This window comes from Myotis lucifugus, unplaced genomic scaffold (assembly GCF_000147115.1).
Source record: "Myotis lucifugus unplaced genomic scaffold, Myoluc2.0 scaffold_695, whole genome shotgun sequence".
In the NCBI taxonomy this organism is placed as follows: Eukaryota; Metazoa; Chordata; class Mammalia; order Chiroptera; family Vespertilionidae; genus Myotis; species Myotis lucifugus.
In genome coordinates, this window is record NW_005871743.1 from 227,319 (window position 1) to 248,529 (window position 21,211).

General features: G+C 49.0%; 2 protein-coding genes across 5 annotated transcripts; one reads left to right on the forward strand and one right to left on the reverse strand.

Moving 5' to 3' along the window:
• Nucleotides 1-4,061: 4,061 nt before the first annotated feature.
• RRP8 (ribosomal RNA processing 8) lies at nucleotides 4,062-14,854 on the reverse strand. 3 transcript variants are annotated; one of them, XR_001345955.2, is made up of 8 exons: nucleotides 14,565-14,854; nucleotides 12,815-13,172; nucleotides 12,135-12,588; nucleotides 11,916-12,045; nucleotides 11,627-11,733; nucleotides 11,448-11,544; nucleotides 10,886-11,226; nucleotides 4,062-5,091 (listed from the first exon to the last, which is right to left on the reverse strand). XR_001345955.2 is itself a non-coding variant. In XM_006105562.3 (7 exons), exons 1-7 carry the CDS (start codon nucleotides 14,805-14,807, stop codon nucleotides 11,107-11,109), a joined length of 1,509 nt encoding a protein of 502 aa, XP_006105624.1. In that variant the 5' UTR covers nucleotides 14,808-14,854; the 3' UTR covers nucleotides 10,290-11,106. The 3 variants fall into 3 exon arrangements, 1 of the variants encoding a protein (XP_006105624.1); XR_002826913.1 differs by lacking the exon at nucleotides 14,565-14,854 and adding an exon at nucleotides 14,217-14,425; XM_006105562.3 differs by lacking the exon at nucleotides 4,062-5,091 and having other exon boundaries at nucleotides 10,290-11,226.
• Nucleotides 14,855-14,883: 29 nt separating this feature from the next.
• On the forward strand, nucleotides 14,884-21,211 carry ILK (integrin linked kinase). Of its 2 annotated transcripts, XM_006105563.3 has the most exons (13): nucleotides 14,884-14,955; nucleotides 15,371-15,505; nucleotides 18,660-18,825; nucleotides 18,987-19,082; nucleotides 19,274-19,370; nucleotides 19,461-19,544; nucleotides 19,630-19,715; nucleotides 19,834-19,943; nucleotides 20,049-20,176; nucleotides 20,257-20,378; nucleotides 20,449-20,548; nucleotides 20,651-20,781; nucleotides 20,947-21,211. In XM_006105563.3, exons 2-13 carry the CDS (start codon nucleotides 15,417-15,419, stop codon nucleotides 21,094-21,096), a joined length of 1,359 nt encoding a protein of 452 aa, XP_006105625.1. In that variant the 5' UTR covers nucleotides 14,884-14,955; nucleotides 15,371-15,416; the 3' UTR covers nucleotides 21,097-21,211. The 2 variants fall into 2 exon arrangements, with proteins under 2 accessions (XP_006105625.1, XP_023602339.1); XM_023746571.1 differs by lacking the exon at nucleotides 14,884-14,955 and having other exon boundaries at nucleotides 18,659-18,825; nucleotides 20,947-21,173.

Sequence of the window (21,211 nt, forward strand, 5' to 3'; positions counted from 1 at the left end):
TTCACAAGAAGGTAGAAGAAAGAGGGTGTGTGCCTGGCAACAGAAAGGGTAGTGTGGGGACTGTGAAGAAAGGGGCCTGGGATTGGTCATGCCTACGCAGATCTTGGGATGGCTAACACGCAGGATCCCGAGTCCTTCCCCAGCTCTCTACTGTGGTCTCAGCATTTGTGCTATATCCACAGTGGGTATTTTTAAAGGGATAACATTAGAACTCAAAATGATTAAGGCACTTAGTGGTATTATTGAGACAGACCCAATCCTGCCCTACCAGTCATTGCTTCCTCTGCGATGGATTCTGAGTGAGCCATACACCCAAAAAAAAAGCAAAATAAGATACAAGGTCCTATATCTGTTCAACAATTGAGTGCCCCTTTGAACCAGGTGCTCTTCCAGGCACTAATGAGGTTGTTCTAATAGAGACAGACAATAAAAGGCCAACACAGGCCGGCCCGTGTGGCTCAGTGGTTGAACATCAACCCATGCACTAAGAGGTCACCAGTTCGATTCCCCGTCAGGTTGTGCCCAGTAGGAGGCAGCTGATAGATGTTACTTTCTCATCAATGTTTCTCTCCCTCTCTCCCTTTCCCTTCCTCTCTCTAAAAATCAATAAAAACACTTTTAAAAAGGCCAACATATAAATAAGTTGAATTTGATGATTTTTAAGTGCTATAAGGAAAATAAAGTAGGCTGACATGTTAGAGGGCAATTAGAGGGGAGCAGTTAATACAGTTTGGGTGGTATATTTAAAAGGAAGGATTGTTTCCGGACAGTGCTCGGTTGGTATAAAGGTTGTTTTTTTCTTTAAATGTCTTTTTAAAAATATATTTTTATTGATTTCAGAGAGGAAGGGAAAGGGGGAGAGAGAGATAGAAACATCAATGATGAGAGAGAATCATTGATCGGCTGCACACCCCACACTGGGGATCGAGCCCGCAATGTGGGCATGTGTCCTGACCAGGAATTGAACTGCAACCTCCTGGTTCATAGGTTGATGCTCAATCACTGAGCCACACCGGCTGGGCAGGTACAAAGATCTTGAGGCAAAGCAAGCCTGGGGTGTTCAAGGACCAGAACATGTAGCTGGAGCATGGTCAGTGAGGGGCAGAGTGAGCCAAGAGGATGGAAAGGTATGGAGAGGGGGGATCACACAGAGCTTTTTCATGGCAATGTACTTGTATTTTCTAAAAGCATAAGGAGAAATCTATCGGAGAGTATTAGGTGGGAGATGACATGATCTAATCCGAATTTTTCAAAGATGACCCTGGCTGTTCTGTGGTGGGAGAAAATCCAGGTAACAAGGAGGAAAATTTGTTTGAAGGCTCTTGAAGTAATTCAAGTGAGAGAAGATAATTTTGGACAAGGGTCATAACAGTGGAGACGAAGAATGAATGTATTTAGGAAATATTCTGGAGGCAAAGCCAGCAGGACTTGCTGATGGGTTAGATGTGAAGAGCGAGGGAAGAGGACAAATCTGGGATGAATCCTAGATTTTAGGTGTGAGCAACTGGGTGGATCGTGATGTTATTAACTGAGATGGGCAATCTGAGGGAGAACAGGTTAGGAGTTAGGAATTGAGTTCTACTTTGATACGTTGAGTTATTAATAGTTGTGTGATTACATACTATCCCAGGGCAAACTTCTCAGGTAAAAATTGGGTTAAAGTATGGCAAAGCTAAAGGCCTACATGGGTGTCCTCTCCTTGCCCCTAGCACCAAAATTTACCAGGTACAACTCATCTCCCTCTGGCTAGGATAAGCTACATGGTAGGAGGAAATGCAAATCAAGTATGTAATGAGGGTCAGTGCACAACCTCTTCACAGTCACCCACTCACTAGTGACTGTGGTGCAACTGATGCCTTTGAACAAGAGACGAAACAGAGAGCAAAAGCCTCCACTTTCCTCAGAAGCCATTCCCTTTTCTTTCCTGTGGTCAACCAGAGGCATGCCTGTTCCTCCAGGAAAGGAGATTAGCAGAATATTGAAGAAGTCCTTTTGGATAAATGAACTCTACCCATGTTTACCATCACTACTATTTACCCTCCAGTGGGAGCAAAGAGTGATGAGGTACCTGTAAAACTATCTGAAATTGGTTGGTACAGAATATTTTCTGCAAATCCACACCAATCTGAAGTTCATTCTTGAATTATGCCCAACCCAAGTCAATTAGAGGTTATTAGTATAGTATTTGGACTACTGTGTAAACATGTTCCAGATTTGACAATATCAGTCTGCCAGATAAATTAAAATCCCATTAAGAAATTCAAGTCCCAAACAATGGAAGGAAGTAGGAAGTGAGACATAGAACAAAGGGGAGAAATATGTGCGTCCTGTCCCAGTGGATTGGGGTAGATGGAGTAGAGGCAAGAGAAGTGGTACAAAATCAACATGACCAGGGACCTTGGGACAGAGTAGTACAATGACATACTAGGACTAAAGAGGCTTTTGCCCTTTTGCCTCCTGGGGCTTTAGAAGGGAACTGCTTTGTAGCCCAGACTTAGCGAGGCCCCAGGAGCATCACGAGGGCAGAGCCGCATGGTCAGGAAGAGGTGTCTTGATTCCTATATGGTGCGGTTGCTGAGTAGAGATCCTTTAAGGCTCAATGGAGTAGGAGGCAGAAAATCACTGTGTTGGAACTGTTGTTGCAAGGAGGACAAATTAGCAAGGGGGGTGGGGGGGAGCGGGCCCTGACAGCTGAAAAAGACAAGACGGATTCATCAGCCTTAGAAGCAAATGTTGGCAGAATGCCCAGGTATGATACTGGGCCAACTGTATCCAGAAGATTCCAGCTTGTGCACACCCAAGAATCAATATTAGGCCAGGGAACCCCTTCCTTCTGATATCGAAATGCCCTTCCCTTTACACCCAGATGACTCTTGCAGAGAAGCAGAGGTAGAATGGCAGAATTTGAGTTTTTGAGTATTTATTTCAAAAAGGATAGATGAAACCTAGAGACTGAATTAAATTTATTTCTAGCTTTTCCACTCTTTGATGGAGTGTAGGATGGAAGTGAGACTTGTAAAGAAAATCAGTAATTGAGAAAGGAGCTGAATTTTATTTGCATATCCAAATTGATGAGGAAATTTGTGCCCGGCTTGTCCACTATATGCACTAATAATTTAAAGACCAAAAATGCCATTGACTAGCACACTGTGGCTCACCTGAAACTAATTTATTTCTGCAGCTTCCTCTTAACAGGGTCTTTCATAGAGCAAAGGTTTTTCATTTTGATGCAGTACAATTTATTCGTTTTCTTTTATAGATCACTAGAGGCCTGGTGCATGAATTTGTGTACAGGTAGAGTCTGGCCGGCCTGCCCTGATCAGGGTCTATCGAGCAGGACTGGACAGGGGGAGGGGAAGCAGGAGGTTGGCCAGCTGGCCCTGCTCCCAATCACCCCCCCCTCCCAATCAGGGGTGGGGTCAGCTGAGGGGAGGGGCTGTAGGTGGTTGGCTGGCCCAGCTCCCCCTGTTGAACTCCTGGTTGAGGGGACATATTAGGCTTTTATTATATAGATCATGCTTCCAATGTCAAGTTTAAAGCTTGTTGCCTAACCATAGATCTCCTGTTTTTTTCTTTTCTTTTTTAATTTTAAAGAGGAAGGGAGAGGGAGAGGAATAGAAACATCAATGATGAGAAATAATCATTGATCGGCTGCCTCCTGCACACCCCCTACTGGGGATTGAACCTGCAACCCAGGCATGTGCCCTGACAGGGAATGGAACTGTGACCTTTGTCTTAGCCATGTTATAGGGAATAATGGAACATACTTACACCAGAGTATTAACAATGTAGAACAGCGGTTCTCAACCTGTGGGTCGCGACCCCTTTGGGGGTCGAACGACCCTTTCACAGGGGTCGCCTAAGACCATCAGAAAACACATATATAATTACATATTGTTTTTGTGATTAATCACTATGCTTTAATTATGTTCAATTTGTAACAATGGAATTGGGGGGTCACCACAACATGAGGAACTGTATTAAAGGGTCGCGGCATTAGGAAGGTTGAGAACCACTGATGTAGAAGGAGCCTTGAAGGCCAAAAAGACTGAGGCAATCAGTGAGATTCCCAAGAGGTGTATTAGTAAATAGTAAGCTGGGTGTCCCCACTTAATCAAGAACATACCATCTTGTGAATATGAGAAGCAAAAGACCTAGAGAATGATAGAGACCTAAACGCTAACATCCTGAAGTTCCAGAACCAATGCCCACAGACACTAACCTTCAGGTTTCTACTGATATAGGAAGGAAATTCTAGTATAAGACATTATTTAGTGGCATTTTTTTTCTTGTCACAACCAAAATGTAACTGGTAAAATAAGCATCTCAACTTCCTGATGTGAACACTCCCCCCACCACACCATTAAGATTAAAATTAATGGCACAGGTGGAAAGTGCTGACCCGTATTTGCTAAGGTAATTACATGTTTGAAGCACCCAAAGGAAACAAAAGTGTTTTGTGATCAAGAGTAACGTGGATAGAATGACCAGAGAAGATCTATTAGCCAGGATATATAATGCTAACTGCCCTGAATCTCCCAAAATTCACTAATTTATTGCAGTAGAGGTTTACTCTTTGTTCAAAGTTCAATGTGGATGTTTTTAGTCAAGCAGCTTTCCTCCCAAAGAGTGACTCAGATATCTCAACCTCTTCTATGCTGTTACTCAATCACCTTCAAACATGTGCTACAAGGTCACCCTGTAAGGTGGAGGAGGGGGTAGTACAATAAAGAGAAGGTTCATCTGCTCTTTAACTGCCTTGGTCTGGTGTGGGAGGCCCTGGGCTTTGAAGAGTTGAGCTGAAGGCATTCTCACCTTTTGGCCAGAAATACCCCCAAGGTAGGGCTATGCCCAAGCCTTGGGTTCAGTCAACATGACTTAAAGAAAGCCATGACGCCTTCCCTGGCAGGGGGCCTCTCACAGTCTGGTAGTGAAACATCTCTCCTACTTCCCTTCCGTTGACGAGGACCACTCACACTGCCCCACCTTGATGCGATGAGCAGGGAAATGGAGTTTAACTGTCCAGGGAAAGGACATTCTGGTGAGCACCTAGCCAGTTTCTTCCACAGAAGGTGATGTTGGTGTGAAGATCTGGAAGATGAAAATGAGCTCATCAGGGAGAGCACTCTAGGAAGATGGAGCAGCATGCACAAAGACCCAGAGCAGAAAAGGCTTAGAATGTTGGGAGGAATGAAAAGAAACCCCGTGTGGCTGGGGTTTCGTGAGGAAGGAGTGGGTTAAGATGCAGTTGGAGAGGGAGGCCTGGGCAAGATCACACAGGGACTGGGAATGAAGCTGTCTTTTGTTTTCAGAGCAACGAGCATCCATTGAAGAATTTTAAGCAGAGAACTGACAAATCTGATTTACATTTAAAAAAGATCACTTGGCTGTGTGCAAAATGAACTGCTTTGGAGGGGTAGGAGGGAGACCAGTAAGGTGGATATTGCAGTTTTGTCAAATATCCTAGAACCAGGTGGCCAGTCTGAGAAGTCACCGGGAAGGAGGGCAACATGGGGACAAAAAGGTCTAATTACAAGTCTCTTAAAAGCTTTAAGGGCTTTGTGCGATTACAGAAATGGTTGAGTGTTTGGAGCTGAGTTGTGTCTCTGCCAAGATCATGTTTCTTTTGGAACTGTATTCTCTTAGGACTATGTTACAGGAACAAAAGCTGGAGCTCACCAATATCTGCAGAAGCAATAAGTCTCTCAAGGGGATGCTAATAAGCCTAGTACGCAAATCCAACTTTATTCTTATCTCTCAGCCCTCTAAACTTGTCTCATTTGGGGGAACTCTTGCCCTGTGCTGGAAAAGAGCTGTAGCAAGCCTGTGACTTTTCAGCTCATTCTTAGTTGATAGTCTTGTGCTCATTTTAAGATACAAACACAAATCCAAGTGATTAGAATGTTTAATCCTATGCAACAATAATCAATCTGCACCTGCTGTAGCTATAACTATTTTCCCTTCCCAACTCTGTTCCACTCAAGTCCAAGAGCTTGCTATGGGGAAGGACAAAATAATCTCTGCTCTTTTCCACCTAATAGCTGCTGATTGCTTTGGGCCCAAGTGCAGAGAAGTCAGGGAATAAAACAGTTCTTGATTGACTGGTGGTTCTGTGCCCTATGGACTAGGCAGGTATTTAAAGGGGGCATATCACTGTCCCCTTGACCCTGGTGATGCAGCTTTATTTTGGGGGGTCTCCTGCAACTTCCCCCTCAGTCCACATGGCACACTCCTAGCTTCTTGTGTTGAGGTCTCCTTGCCTCTTCCAATGGTCCTATTGGACAGGACCCAAGACCACCCATGCATCCCTCTCCTGCAAGGCGTGTAGGATACACTCATACATCAGGTGCCCCGGCAAATTCTGGGAATGCAGGCCAATGCAGAAGCAGCAGCACTCCTCTGGCTCCACACTGAAGCAGTCAGTGAGCCTCTGCTAGCCTTCTACATTTCCAGGGCAGGAGTCAGACTCCAGGCTCAGCATTTCTTGGCTGTAGGATTCAATACTTCAGGCGTCCCAAATGGTCCCAGTGGAATCCCCAATTAGATTTGGGGTAAAAGGGCAGAAACCAGCCTGTCCCTCAAGAAGTGGGTGGATTCTGACAGTCCAGGTGTACTCTGTCTCACAGTAACAAGCTCTCCAGAAAGCAATCTTACACTGGTCTCCTCCCATCCTATCCTCTTTCTGACCTTGTACCTTATGTGTGCTATTAATACTACTAGCAATCATGCTGCACTTTCCTAATTCATTCATTCCCTCTCATAGAAACAATATTCATGTTCTCCTTCCCTCAAAACTCCAACCCCCTTCCCCTACTCTCACTCTCAACTCAAAGTCTACTTCCCGCTTCACTGAGAAAAATCAAAGCAACCAGGAAAAACTTCTCAAGCCCTATCCTGACCTTCTGGATCAGAAACTGGGGGAGGGTCTAGCAATTTGCATTATAACAAGCCTTCCAGATAATCTACTTCACTCTAAAGTTTGAGAACTGCCATTCCCAACGGGGCAGACTCTCCCATTCTCATTTGCCTCTTACTACTCTTGCCACTCCTTCCCTCTGTTCTCAAAGTGTCCCTTAAACTGGTCTCATTGTTCTTTAAACAGCTGGCATACTGCTATTTCTTAAAGAAACATATATTGTTCTCTCTTCATTCTAGAATCTCAACATTAGACACTGAAATCCAGGCAAGGACTTGAACAAAAGCTTATCCTGAAGTTGATGATGGAGCAGGGGGGACCCAGGTCAGGCTCAGGGAGTGCTGCTTTCATAATCAGGGTGATTGATGGGCCACTACTGGGGGCTGGGCTGAGTTAGAGTGAACCTGGGGTCTGAGTCAGACCCAGAGAGATATTTACTCAGGTGGCCGGTGCCAGAATAGGCCAAGGGAGAAGTATAAGGGGGGAAAGCAAAAGAGGGAGGAGGGCAGACCCCAGCTGTTCTGTTGAGCATGCCAAGAAAACAGGGAAGATTGGTCAAGATCTAGGAATATAAGTAACATTTGGGGAAGAACATGGATATGGAGCTATAAAAGGTGATGTGCCCTACAGTGAGATGCCCTACTACCACACACATCCCTTGGACATTGTGGCTTATCTCTCATTATTCCAGGAGGCCCCTGGCCATGGAGCTGCCACAATACTCTCTCCCCAGTAATCCCTGGTGAGTCCTGACAAACTGGAGAGGACTGTCAGGATATTTTATCTTAGCTGCCCGGCAGCCAGCTCTACTCCCAAATGAGTCTCTAATAGGCTGTGTGAACCCTCAGCACTTTTGAAACTTATGCCATTATTCTCTCCTTCCCTTTGTCTGCAGATCTCCTGGATTGGTTTCCTCCTTCAAGAGGTTGGCACCTTTTCCATGCCAACTTCTACCACCATCCTAGACAACTGCAAAGTCCATACAGAAAACAGCCCACCCCCCACACAAACACCTGAGCCCTCAGTCCATCAACCAATCTTCAGGCAACCTCCCTTGAATGTCTCTCAGGCACTCACCACTGTTGCTGCACTCTGCCATCACCTGGAGCTGATCTGCTTCCAATAATTATAATTTAAGTATTCCAATTTCTGACCACAGCCTCCCATCCTCCCAGGTCACTTGTTCAGTTACTACCAGGGTAACAACCTACTCCTGTTTTCACTCTTCTACCTGTCCTACAAAATTCCATGACCCAGTATAGCAATCACTTACTTGCAAATAGTCTGAAATTCCTTTGCCTGCTTTCCTTTAATTTCTTTTGCACGGCAAGGTTCCAACTCTGGATGATCTTAGTGCTCAGTTTCTACAGCTACACCTAGATTCCTGAGTAGACAGACAGCCACACCATTGGCCTGATTGTATAACTATAAATTCATGAATAATACCTATACTAGTATATGTTCAAAAAGGCCCTCAACATTACTCAGCAGTCCTCATCCCACCACGATCCGATTTCTCATCTTAATAGACTTCTCAACAGCAATTGACAGCTGACAACCTTCCCATTCCTTCCATATTAAAAAAAAAACAAACAAAAACCACTCTCTTGCCCTGGCCAACTTAACTCCATTGGTTGAATCTAGTCCCATGCACCAACAGGTCATCAGGCACATACCCGGGTTGGTTGTGGGCTTTGATCCCTGGTAGGGGGTGTGCAGAAGGCAACTAATCAATATTTCTCTCTCCATCAATGTTTCTATCTCTCTCTCCTTCTCCCTTCCTCTCCCTAAAATCAATTTTAAAAAGCATATTAAAAACAATCCACTCTCCTGGATTTACTCCTCCATCTCTGGCCCAACTTTTTCATCTTGCCACTCTTACTGGTTCATTTCCAGTTACCCATCCACTAAATGCTCCTCAGTTCTATTCTGAGCCATTTTCTCTTCTCATTATCTTACTCTGGATACCTTACCTATTCTTAAAACTTTAATTCTTACCTCTGGGCTGCCAATTCCCAAATCCCTAGCACAGATCTCTCCTGAGACTTTTGTTTTGTTTGTTAATCCTCACCTGAGGATATTTTTTCCATTGGTCTTCAGAGAGTGGGAGGGAGAAAGGTAGGGAGAAAGGTAGAGAGAAACAACGAGGAGAGAGAGACACATCAATTGGTTGCCTCCTACAGCGACAGCCCAGGTACATACCCTTAACTGGGAATCAAACTCAAGACCCTTTGGTGCACTCAGGCCAACACTCCAAACACTGAGCAACACCAGCTAGGGCTCTCCTGAGATTTTTATGTCCTGCTTCCAAATGAACATCAGAGGTTCTTAAAACCCAACATTTTGAATGGCATCGCCAACTCACCCAGTTGTACAAGCCAGAAACCAGACTCACTTCAGATTCCTCTCTCATCAACCCTTAATATTTACCAACCCTATCTACTGAATTTCTCCCATTTGCCCACTTCTTCCATCATCACAGTGGCTTTATCTTGTGCCCCAAATGGGGGTTCCTGCAGCACTCCTGCTCCCATCAATCCCACTCAACTGGACCCTGTCATTCAAGTGACAAGCTCTGGGAATACCAAGATCAATGTAACTTGAAAAGACTGCAGCCTAACACACACAGCAATCACAATGCAGTGTTAAAATGGCGAAGGTGCACTCTTCAGGTAGTACTTTGAGTACTGCTTTGGGTGTGATGGACTAAAAAGCATGTAGGTTGTTTGGAGGCAGGAGTAAGGCTTTGCCAGTCAGCCAAGTATTCAGCAGAGAGAAGAGCACATGCATGGCTCTGTGCAGTATTTGCCGAATGGTTCACAGCCCCGCCTCCACACATTCCCTCTGGCCAACAGCCTGCCTCAAAGCCTCCATCCCCTTCTGGAGGCATCCAACTGGCTCAGAGCCCTGAAACCTGTGTTTCTTGGAAGTAGGTACAAGAGGTTGTGTTTCTATGCCTGGGCTCATGGCAGATTCCTTTTAGGAGCCACCGAAGATCTATCAACCCAGTTCCCCTTCTCCAGCACTAGCCTTCCTTGCCTATAGCTTTTCCTAGGACTTGCTGATCTGGACCTAGTGTTAGACAGAAATGACAGACCCATCTGCCAACGAACAGCCCAATGCCCCACCCCAATGTGGCATTAACTGATGGTTATTGATGAAAAGACCCAACTCCCCCACCACCACTCTCCAAGGATGGCTCAGACTCTATCAAGAATCTCTAAATATCCTACTAAATGAGCCCGTTGAAAGGCCTATATTGAGTTTTCTGAATCTTCCTCACGAAGAGGAATAGAACAAATCTATTCTTTACCCTTCAACTTCCAACCCAGTCCGGAGAAGGTCTTTAGAGAATGAGGCTTATAACACACAATAGCTACATCTGTAGTTTACTGAGCACCTCCTCAGTACCCAGCCCTGGCTATAGATCACCTCAGTTGGCCCACAACAATCCACGAGACAGGAATTCTACCATTTTCCAAATGAGGAATGTGACATTCAAAAATTAAATGACTCTCAGGCAGGCCCACCTGATTCTAAAATCTGTGCTCTCAGCCAGACACACACCAGGGGCCCACAGGACAACAACAGATGCTGGGCGTGTTTGGGTCATGTAGCCCCAAAGGTGGAGATGAGACTAGAGGGGAAAGAAGTGTTTAGTGCAGAGACAATCCAACGGTCCTGACTCAGAAACCCAGTTTGTTGTACTGAGCCAGGATGTTGATGCGCTACTAGTTGCCCAAGCCAAGAAGCAGACCAAAGGTGAGGGAGCAGCAGCTATGAGTAAGCAGAGGAAGCTGGTCTGCAGACAGAAGATCAGAAGAGAGAATGGAGACACCAGGACAGAAAGCCCATGTGGCTCCTGAGAGAAAAAAAAGAGTCAAACCCAGAGATGTCTTGAATTCCAAATAATCTAGTTTCCATGACACCTAGGGGATCCATAATTCCCAGATATCCCTGTGTTCTCACCATAAACTCCTTATTCTTTAGCCAGCCCAAGTGATTTTATGCTTCTTGCAACCAAGAATCCTTTAGCAGAGCGGGACTGAACCAGGGGTTTCATCACACTTCGTTCGTGGGATAGCGGAAGGGTGGTACCGGTCCTGGGTCACAGCCTGGCTGGTTATAGTCTTTGGAGTTCTGACAATGGAGTTCAAGACTTGCCTCCCCCTTCAAGGGGGGTCCAGAGGTCACCTGCGCTTGTAGAGACATGGCTGAAGCTTCAGGCCTGAGAGTTGAGCCTTGGGCCCCACTCGAGGGGGCCCAGTCTTTTCAAAATCAAACAAGAAGAAGTGGCTGTTGGTCAGGTCCTAGGAACAGAAAAGACCCAGTGAGCCCCAATTCCTCACCCCATTTTTTAAAAACACCTCCCTCTATGTCCCACCCTTGCTCAGAAAGCTTCCCAGGCTCTCCCACGAGTCGTGCCTTCAAGAAGCAAATGTCTGTGCCCATGGCCTTCTTCCTGAACACCATTACCCTGAAAAGGGCCACACATGAGACAAAAACAGGGACAGACTTCTTGGGCCCTCACCTTGGAGATGATCTTGAAGCCCAGTTTGGTCACGGCTCCCAAAAAGGCCCGAACATCTTCAAAGCGGCTGCTAACTTCAGCCACTTTCAGGAGACCCCTGAGAAGAATGGAAAGTTCTGTGTAAGTGCAGACACACGCATGTGCACATGTACATGCACCTGTGTCCTGGAGGCTCTTACCCGGGCTTCAGCACTCGGTTTGCCTCCTCTAGGAAGTCCCTGATGTTGGTTCCCATCAGCGAAAGGCAGAACACAGCCACATCTACAGACTCATCCTCCAGAGGCACCTGTGGGTAGTGGGGGTGGTGTATGAGGCGCACAATTTGGGGAGGAGAAGGCCAGCAGCGAGTGGTAGGTTGGACACCAGGATGGGGGTGTGGGCAGGGAGGAAGGGGGAGTGTTAGAGATTAGCACATGCAGGCTGGGCTTAGAACACAGGCCAGACACAGAGAGGGATACAGGGGTTTACCTGGGCCATGTCACATACAGTGACCCTGGGGTCCAGAGAGGCCAAGTCAAAGCAGTGCACCGGGTTCCGGATACTTGAAGCCAGGCGGCAGTCCCCACAGCCAAAGTCAGCTACCACCAGGGACGCAGGCCTGGGAGTGGAGGGGAGGGATCACTCACTGGTCTAGTCTGAGCCCATGATCGACCAACATCGGCTTTCACAGTGCCCAACCCCATTCACCGCTGGCGAAGATCCCTGGCGATGCGGTCCACTGGCTGTAGCGGCCACTTCTTGACTTGGCTCTGGAAGCCGCGGTGGTAGAGGAGGAAGGCCTCAGGGTCTTCCTGGAAGAGGCGTTGTGCAGCACTGCTGGGCCCTGAGTACAGCTGTTCATTGAGGTAGCGAAATCGAGCACCATCTAGCCGCTGTGCCATGCGGGCTCGCAGAGCTCCTGCCCGAGCCTCGTGGTCATCTTGAGTGGGGGCAGGAGGCACCTCTGTCTCCTCTGTGGGGGCTGTGACTTTGGCTGGGTCTGGCGGCTGAGGTGGCCGAAACTTGTTCTTGTGTCTACGCTTGTTCTTCTGCCGGTTCCGCCACTGCTTGCGACTCAAGGCATGGGGAGTTTGGGGGGAAGTGGCCACAGAGCTTGGCTTGGATGAGTCATCTGTAGCACTACTCTTCCAAGCTTTGGGACCTGTCGGGGGAAGATGGAAAGGCATATTTGGGGCAAGATCCACTGAACTCAGAGGCTTGGCAAATTCATCCTGGCCAACAAAGAGACTGTGGCCTGGATGAAAGTACTTCTAACTGCCCAACCTCACACCTGATGATGGGAAGTAACCTCCTCGGCCCACTCGGTCATATGTAAGATCAGACAATCCCCCTCCCTGTCCCCCACACACATATGCATCCACTAATACCTGTTTGGTCAACACTGTCCAGGGCAGGGTTTGAAGGCGCCTGTTTCTGGCATTTCCCCTTTCTTTTTTCTTCTGCAGCAGAATCACTTTCAAGAGCCCTTTTGCGGCACTTCTTCTTTTTTACTTCCTTTTCCTCAGAATCACTGCCAGGTAGGCCTTGTTTTTGATGCTGCTTCTTCCTTTTCTCCTCTACTTCAGTAGAAACACTGGCCAATGAGGCCTTTTTGGGGCGTTTCTTTTTCCTTTCCACCACTTCCTCCTCCTCAGAGTCACTGCCAGGTAGGCTGGGGAGTTGTTGGGAAAGAGATGCTGCCTCCAGGGCACGTAGTGTGGCCAAGAGCTGTCGGCGCTTGGAGCCCTGGAGGGGAAAGAAGGGATGAAAGCAGGTTTGGCTCAGTGGGTAGAGCGTGGGCCTGTGGACTGAAGGGTCCTGGGTTCTATTCCAGTCCAGGGCACATGCACAGGTTTCAGGCTCAATCCCCAGTAGAGGGTGTGCAGGAGGCAGACAATCAATGATTCTCTCTAATCATTGATGTTTCTATCTCTCTCCCTCTCCATTCCTCTCTGAAATCAATAAACATATACTTATGTAAAAAAGAAGGGATGAAAGCAGGGACGAGGAGAATGGATGGGACCTGGGGAACGAGAAGGGAGAGACAGGGACCTGACTCAAACACTGGCAAAAGTATCTGGATTATTCCCAGTTAAGGAGCTTGTCACGAAGCATATCAGACCCTGAAGAACTTTCAAGTTGTCACCCCCACCTTTGGGAGGCTGGAAGACAGAGAAACCACCCATCCCACTCTCTTCAATGTTCAGAGGAGGTACTGGGGTTCCCCAGAGGAATGTGGTAAAGTCACAAGCAACAGGACCAAGGCCAGAGACCGGGAGTTCCAACCCTCCGTCTCAGGTGTTTGCCTCCAGCTGGTAAAAGGCAGAAGGTTTCTGACAAGAGCGACACCTGTTTAAAACGACTCTAGCCGCAGTATAGAGGACTGAAGGAGACAAGCGGCAGACAGGGGGACCAGTGGTCTGGATTATAGCAATGGGTTGCGGGAATGAAGGAGGCATAAAGCAGACAGATTCTATGCTGGAAGCTCACAGAGAGTAGGAGGAGCCTGAAAAGTACTGCTGCCTTCACATCAGCAGAAGCTTAAAGGAGAAGGTCTATTGTCTGGGGGGCCTTCGGGATTGAAGTCCCACCGGGCAGTCTCAGCCCAGGCACTTAACTGGGAGGTGCTTAGTAGCCCCGCCACACCACCTTTGTACAGACAACCCTTCCTTCACTGTCATTCCCTCGCCCTCGCTCAAGTCCAGTCTCCACACTGAAGGAATCCTTGCCCTATAAAACCGCTTCATGGGCTTCTGTCTATCCTTAAAATACGCAAAACCACTAACTTACCTCTCCGACTTCAATGGCTTCCCCTCGCATTCTCTGTGCTCCAAGGACACAGATTATTTCTGTGTGTGTGACCCTCATAGGACATGCATGGTCTCTTGACCCAGGGCCTTTGCACGTGCTTTCCTGTCCAAGAAACCCTCTTTGCTTCACTCAGTTCTACTTAGCAACTCTCAGTTCCAACGGCATTTTCTTGTGGAAGCTCTCAGACCTTCGATCTCAGTCGGCCACACACACACACTCACTCACACTCACACTCGCGGAGTGCGCGCGCGGCGTGGCCAGCGCTGAGATCCACGAGAATCCGCTTCAGGGCCTCAAACAGCTCCGGGGACATGCGGGGCCACTCACCTTGATTGGACAGGCTGCCGCCGGCCGAGGCCGCGAGGCTACAGGCCGGAGGCCCGCGGCCAATGAGGCCTCCTCGGCCCACTCCGGCTCCTCGAACATCTGCGTGGTGCGGGGTGAGGCGGCGGGATGCCCGCGCCTCTCCACGTGCAGAGAGCGCCTCGGGGAACGCGAGCGCACGGAGCCGGAAACCAAGCGGTGAACGCGAGGGCGGCTAGAGCGGCCGGCGCGGCGCGGGAAAACCATCGAGTTCAGCCCTGGCGGGCTAGAAGGGCAAGGAGGCGGGAGGAAGGGAGGTCCGCGCGGGCAGCGGAGGGCCAGGGGCGGGGCGGGGCCGGGGCGGGCGCGGCCGGACGGGAGTTCCCCGAAGAAGGCTCCTCCAGCCCGAGTCCCGGTGAGTGCGGGAACACCCGTGCCCCCTCCCCAGGGCGCCCTCACCCCTCCCTCCGCCTAAGTTCCGAGTCGGAACGAGGGCCACCCCCGGGAAGGACCCCCGATCTCCTCCCCCAGGGAATAGGGCGCCCGAACTACCCCTCCTCCCCCCAGCTGTTAGCGGATTGGGTCCCTGTGCGCGCTCCCTGACATCCCTTCTGGAGATAGACTACCTCCCAGGCACCCCCTATCGCGCCTGGACGCGCCTCTCTCACGTCCGGGGACACACAGTTGGGGATCCTCCGTTGCCCCGAACTCCTTCCCAAACCTCCACTAACCGGGGACGCAGCACCGAGACCCCCATCCCCAACACGAACACTTCTGCACTTCAGGGCACAAAGTTTGGGGCTCACCCCGTTCCCTGGATCTCTCCACAGTCCCCAGGCTTCCCCAACCCAGGGGACTGAGCGCCGGGACGCTGCTATGGACGACATTTTCACTCAGTGCCGGGAAGGCAACGCGGTAGCCGTTCGCCTGTGGCTGGACAACACGGAGAACGACCTCAACCAGGGGTGAGCTGAGATGTCCGGTGGGTGCGAGGAAGGGCGGACGCCCTCCTCTCGGTGATGCGGGGTGCTCCTCTGGGGGGAGCGGCTGACTCCCCTGTCCAGTGTGATGAGTGCCAAGCACAGCCTGTGTGTGTGGGGGGGGGGGGAGGGCAGAGCAGAGGGGCTCCACAGAGGAAGCTGTGTTTGAGCTGAGCCTTGACTGCTGAGTACGAGTTGTATTGGCAGAGGCTGCAGAGCTTTCCAGCCTCGGGGAACTTCCTGGGCGAGGAGGCAAGACGGAGTGGAGAGCGGATAGGAAGCAGTGGGTGCAAGCGGAGAACCACAGGAGACCGGAAAGGTCTGCAAGGGTCAGCCAGGTCATGCGAGGATATTTGGGCTATAGTAAGGTCTCTGTTCTAAGGACAAGGGTCTAAAGCCATGGAGTGACACGAGATTGTCCATTTGTAAAGGGTCATCTTGGATGCTTTGGGAAGGCGGTGGCAAGGTGAAGAGAAGCAGTTGCCTGGTTCATCCCAGACTGGTGGCGGGCGGCTTAGGCTAGAGTGGATAGGCGAAAAAGAAAGATCAGATTCCCGAAATCTTTATGGTAAAGAATTGGTGAAAGCGTCAGGAGGAACACTTTGTAAAATATATGACTGTCTAACCACTATGCTGATACACCTGAAACAAATACAAAACAATATTGACTGTAATTGGAAAGACATTTTAAAAAAAAGAATAATAAACAAATAAATACATAAATAAAAAAGAATTGGTGAGACTTGGTGAGGGAAGTGAGTAAGGTCAAAGACAATGACGAGGGTTCTGGCTTGGGCCCTTGGGTAGGTGGTGGTTCCTTTAACTGAGATGGACAAGATTGAAGGATGATAAGCTCCACTCTAGACTTGTTAAAGTGACAGTAAGGGAAGTGGAAATGTTGAGCAAGTTGTTGGTCATGCAGATCTGGGTTTCAGGAGATGTGTCTGACTTGGAGACACAGATCTGGGAGATATTAGCATATAGATGGTATGTGAAGACATGGGTGTGAAGGAGAGGGGATGAGAAGCCTGCAGGACTTAAAAGGAACAACCGGAGGTTGAAGGAGAAACAGGAAAATTTGGTTAAGCTTAGAGAAGTGACTGTTTCAATGAAGGGGGAGTGATCAACATTAGTATAGGCTCCTGAGAGATCAAAGAATTTAAACACTTTACGGTACCCGTTGAATTTACAATTAATGATCTATCTGATGATCTCTGTGAGGGCTGTTGCAGAGGAAAACAGGTGAAGGATCCAGATTACACGGGGTTCCTTCATTTAAGGAACTGTACTAAATACAACCCCTCTGCTGGGCACTAGAGGTGGGGATTCAGACTCAATACCTCGAGGAGGGGCCTTGTGCCAGCTAGGTTGAATGAGAGATGTGGTTGGATAAGACTGGAAGACAAGAAAAGCAGTAGTGATGTTGACTCAGGATGATGGATTTCAATTCCATTTTAAAATTTAATTTTTTAAGGTTGGCAGAGTTTAGTTTTTAGGTTTGAGAGGCAAGAATCACCTGTCATCTTCATCCAGGCTCCCACTAGGCTCATTGGTTCCCATTAGGCTCTATACTACTTCTCCATAATGCGAAGTCACTTGTTCCGTCATTCATATAATTCCTTAAAGGGTGCTCTAATAAAGTCAGTGGGCACCGTTACTATTTTGTTGGTGGCGTTATAAAGGCTTAGGCGAAGTTGTCCAGTGGGGGTGGCACCCGGATAGACGCTGCTGCCCCAAAGTGAAGGGGTGGCAGTGAAACTGGAAGACTGTTGGTTTGAGGGGATAGGTTTTGAGGGCCCAAGGTGGCCACATGATGGATAGAGGTTGGGATGAATTCCCTGCAGGCCCCTCTGGGATTCAAGTCTTGGCCCTGAGGTCACTCTGCGGCTGACAGTGGGTAGAATCCTATCCATACTTTTGCTCTCAGGCTCAGGCCTGTTTGGGGGCCATAGACTGGGGTTGGGGTGGAGGGTGATAAGCCAAGGCATATATTAAAGTGCTGGGAAGTAAAACTGAGGGTGATAAGCAGGGGGTGGTAATTGCTTTGGGGAGGGGGAGGAGCCCCACCTCCCAGGAGAACTTTTGGCTGGGAGCTGATGAAAGCAGCTGCAGAAGGAAATCATTACGTTTAAGGCCACGCCCCCTCCCTCCCATGAGCTATCGGGGGCCTCTGGTTGGCCTGCGGTGGCCAGACCCCTGATCAGCTCCAGGCCGGGCCTAGAGCCCCCACAAGGAAGTGACCACAGCACTAAGGCATCCGGAGGCAGTCTGCCCAAACCACAGACCAACCCCAGCTCCGCCCCTTGGATCTGCCTCCGGGACTTGAGGGAATTTCCTTTTATGGCCCCAGGCTGTCAGGCAGGCCCTGCTCCCACCCAATTGTTTTGGTGTGTGTGTGTTTTTTTGTACAGTTCTTTTACTTTATAAAATATAGGTCCATGGGAAAAGAAAAAAGATAAGCAGTTTTCTTTCTACATGAAGCCACTCTGATTTTCTTGTTTTCTGGGCCCAGGATTGTTTGCATAAAGGAGTCCTGTTTTATGTGGTAGTTTGATAGCTGCCTCATCAGTAATGGCTTATCAAAAGCATTTCTCATTTTCATTATAAACCCTTCTAAAACTTTTTAAATTCCATTCCCCCCCCCCCCCCCATGAATTGTGGCATTCTTTCTCCACGACTCTGCACCCCCAACATGCACTGAATCCATTCTCTCAAGACAAACTCTCAAGAAGCTTACAATCTGGCAAGACTTGTAAAAATTCATGGATTTTTACAATCCAGTGTTATAAGTATTATAGTAGGGGGATGTACAAGGGGGAAACAGAAAGGTCCAACAGATGTTGCAAAAGGGATGCAGAGGATCCAGATAAAGAATGCTACCATTTAATGAAACAGGGCATGCCAGAGAAGGGCTGGAGGGAGATGTTGATGAAAACAGTGAATCTTAAGGACTTGTTGAGGGTTGCGTTTGAAGCTCAGGGGGAAGTCTGAATTGGACAGCTTTGGGAGCTGCTGATGTGAATGAGAATTAGAGTCCTGGAGAGGTAAGGTTGCCCGGGGTGAGTACACAGAGGGACTATATAAGGCCATTGCCCCCATTCCACCTCCAGATAAATGACCATTGCCTCTTCCTTCAAAGGGACGATCATGGCTTCTCCCCCTTGCACTGGGCTTGCCGAGAGGGCCGCTCTGCTGTGGTTGAGATGCTGATCATGCGGGGGGCACGAATCAATGTGATGAACCGTGGGGATGACACACCCTTGCACCTGGCAGCCAGTCATGGGCACCGTGATATTGTACAGAAGGTGTGTATGATCCCCTCCGTTCCCTACGTCAGTCACAGGCACTGTAACATACTGGGGAAAGTATGTGTACTCTTCTCCCTCCTCACCTGCCTCAACACCCCTCTCTGATTTGGGACTGACTGCGCTTTCTGCCTCTTCTGTTGTCTGGCCCTGGGAACCAGCTGCTGCAGTACAAAGCTGACATCAATGCAGTCAATGAGCATGGGAATGTGCCCCTGCACTATGCCTGTTTTTGGGGTCAAGATCAGGTGGCAGAGGTAAGTACTCAGCCCCTCAGCCCTGGGATGGGTGGGAAGTCTGAGCCTCAGTGGGAGATCTGGAGTCCTCACCCTATCCTGTGAGCACTGCAGAGTACAGGACACTCATAGGATTTGTACTGCATCTGATTGTTGTTGTGATTGCCAGGGAGGTGGCAGGGGCCATGATCACAACCACCTTTTCATTCCAGGACCTGGTGGCTAATGGGGCCCTTGTCAGCATCTGCAACAAATATGGAGAAATGCCTGTGGACAAAGCCAAGGCACCCCTGAGAGAGCTGCTTCGAGGTCCGTCCCCCAACCCCCAGCTGTGTCCTCGTGTCTTGTCCCTGCCTGTCTCCTCAGCTGAGGCCAAGACTGTTTGTCTTTCTTCCCCAGAGCGGGCAGAGAAGATGGGCCAGAATCTCAACCGTATTCCATACAAGGACACATTCTGGAAGGGGACCACCCGCACTCGGCCCAGTGAGTCAGTTGTGAGGGAAGGGGTGGTAATAGGGAATAATCCTGGGTTTCTCCAGCTGGGTACCTGACCTGCTCACTCTCTCAGGGAATGGGACTCTGAACAAACACTCCGGCATTGACTTCAAACAACTCCACTTCATTGCACAGATCAACCAGAATCACTCTGGAGAGGTGACCCCTGCCTTTCATGCCCCTCCCTCCCCAATTACATGATTTGCACCTCCTTTTAAGTTTCTTCTCGTTAGTGGGCTTGAAAGTTAAAGCCTCCTAACCCTTACCTGTCCCTCAGCTATGGAAGGGCCGCTGGCAGGGCAATGACATTGTCATGAAGGTGCTGAAGGTTCGAGACTGGAGTACAAGGAAAAGCAGGGACTTCAACGAGGAGTGTCCCCGGCTCAGGTGGGGAAAGCCTAAATTGGAAGCTACTGCTTCCAAGGAACCTGACTTAACACCCAAGATGTTTTACTCTTGTTCTTAGCCAGGGACACTCTCTTCCTCTCCCAGGATTTTCTCGCATCCGAATGTGCTCCCAGTGCTAGGTTTCTGTCATGCTCCACCTGCTCCTCACCCGACTCTCATCACACACTTGATGCCACATGGATCCTTGTACAACATACTACATGAAGGCACCAGTGAGTAGGGGATGCCAGATCTCACTGAAGGGAGGTATGTGAGCCTCTCCAAGCTATTTGACTCTTGCCTCCTCTCCTAGATCTTGTTGTGGACCAGAGTCAGGCTGTGAAGTTTGCACTGGACATGGCAAGGGGCATGGCCTTCCTACACACACTAGAGCCCCTCATCCCACGACATGCACTCAACAGCCGAAGTGTAATGGTGAGGTTACAACTTCACTCCTGGCTCAGTCCCCAGACCTTTCCCTATCTAGTAACCTTCTCTTCCTCAGATTGATGAGGACATGACCGCCCGCATCAGCATGGCTGACGTCAAGTTCTCTTTCCAATGCCCTGGGCGCATGTATGCACCTGCCTGGGTGGCCCCTGAAGGTGAGGTTATGTGGGAGATAGAGAAGGGCAGCTCAGTAGCAGTGGAGGGGGGCAGAGACAGGACTGGATAGGCAGCTGGAACAGATAAGTATTATCCTCCAGCTCTGCAGAAGAAGCCTGAAGACACAAACAGACGCTCAGCAGACATGTGGAGTTTTGCAGTGCTTCTATGGGAACTGGTGACACGCGAAGTACCCTTTGCTGACCTCTCCAACATGGAGATTGGAATGAAGGTGAGAGCACGTGTTGGGGCAGTGACGGTAGTAGTGACCATTGTAGAGGGCTGGGCTTTTCCCACAGTTGTTCAAATATATAGTCATCCTGTCCTGATGGCTGGAGCCTCTCGCTACATAGGATTCATGTTCTGAGACCCACTTTGTTTTTCCCTGCATTTACAGGTGGCACTGGAAGGCCTTCGGCCTACCATCCCACCAGGCATTTCTCCCCATGTGTGTAAGCTCATGAAGATCTGCATGAATGAAGACCCTGCTAAGCGGCCCAAGTTTGACATGATCGTGCCTATCCTGGAGAAGATGCAGGACAAGTAGGGCTGGAAAGTCCTTACCTAAACTTAGAAGTGTGGGACACAAGTAGGGAATGCACCGCCCAAAGCAGCAGGCCTCTGTGCTCCCCTGCCTCAGTCATGGTACTACCCAGCCATGG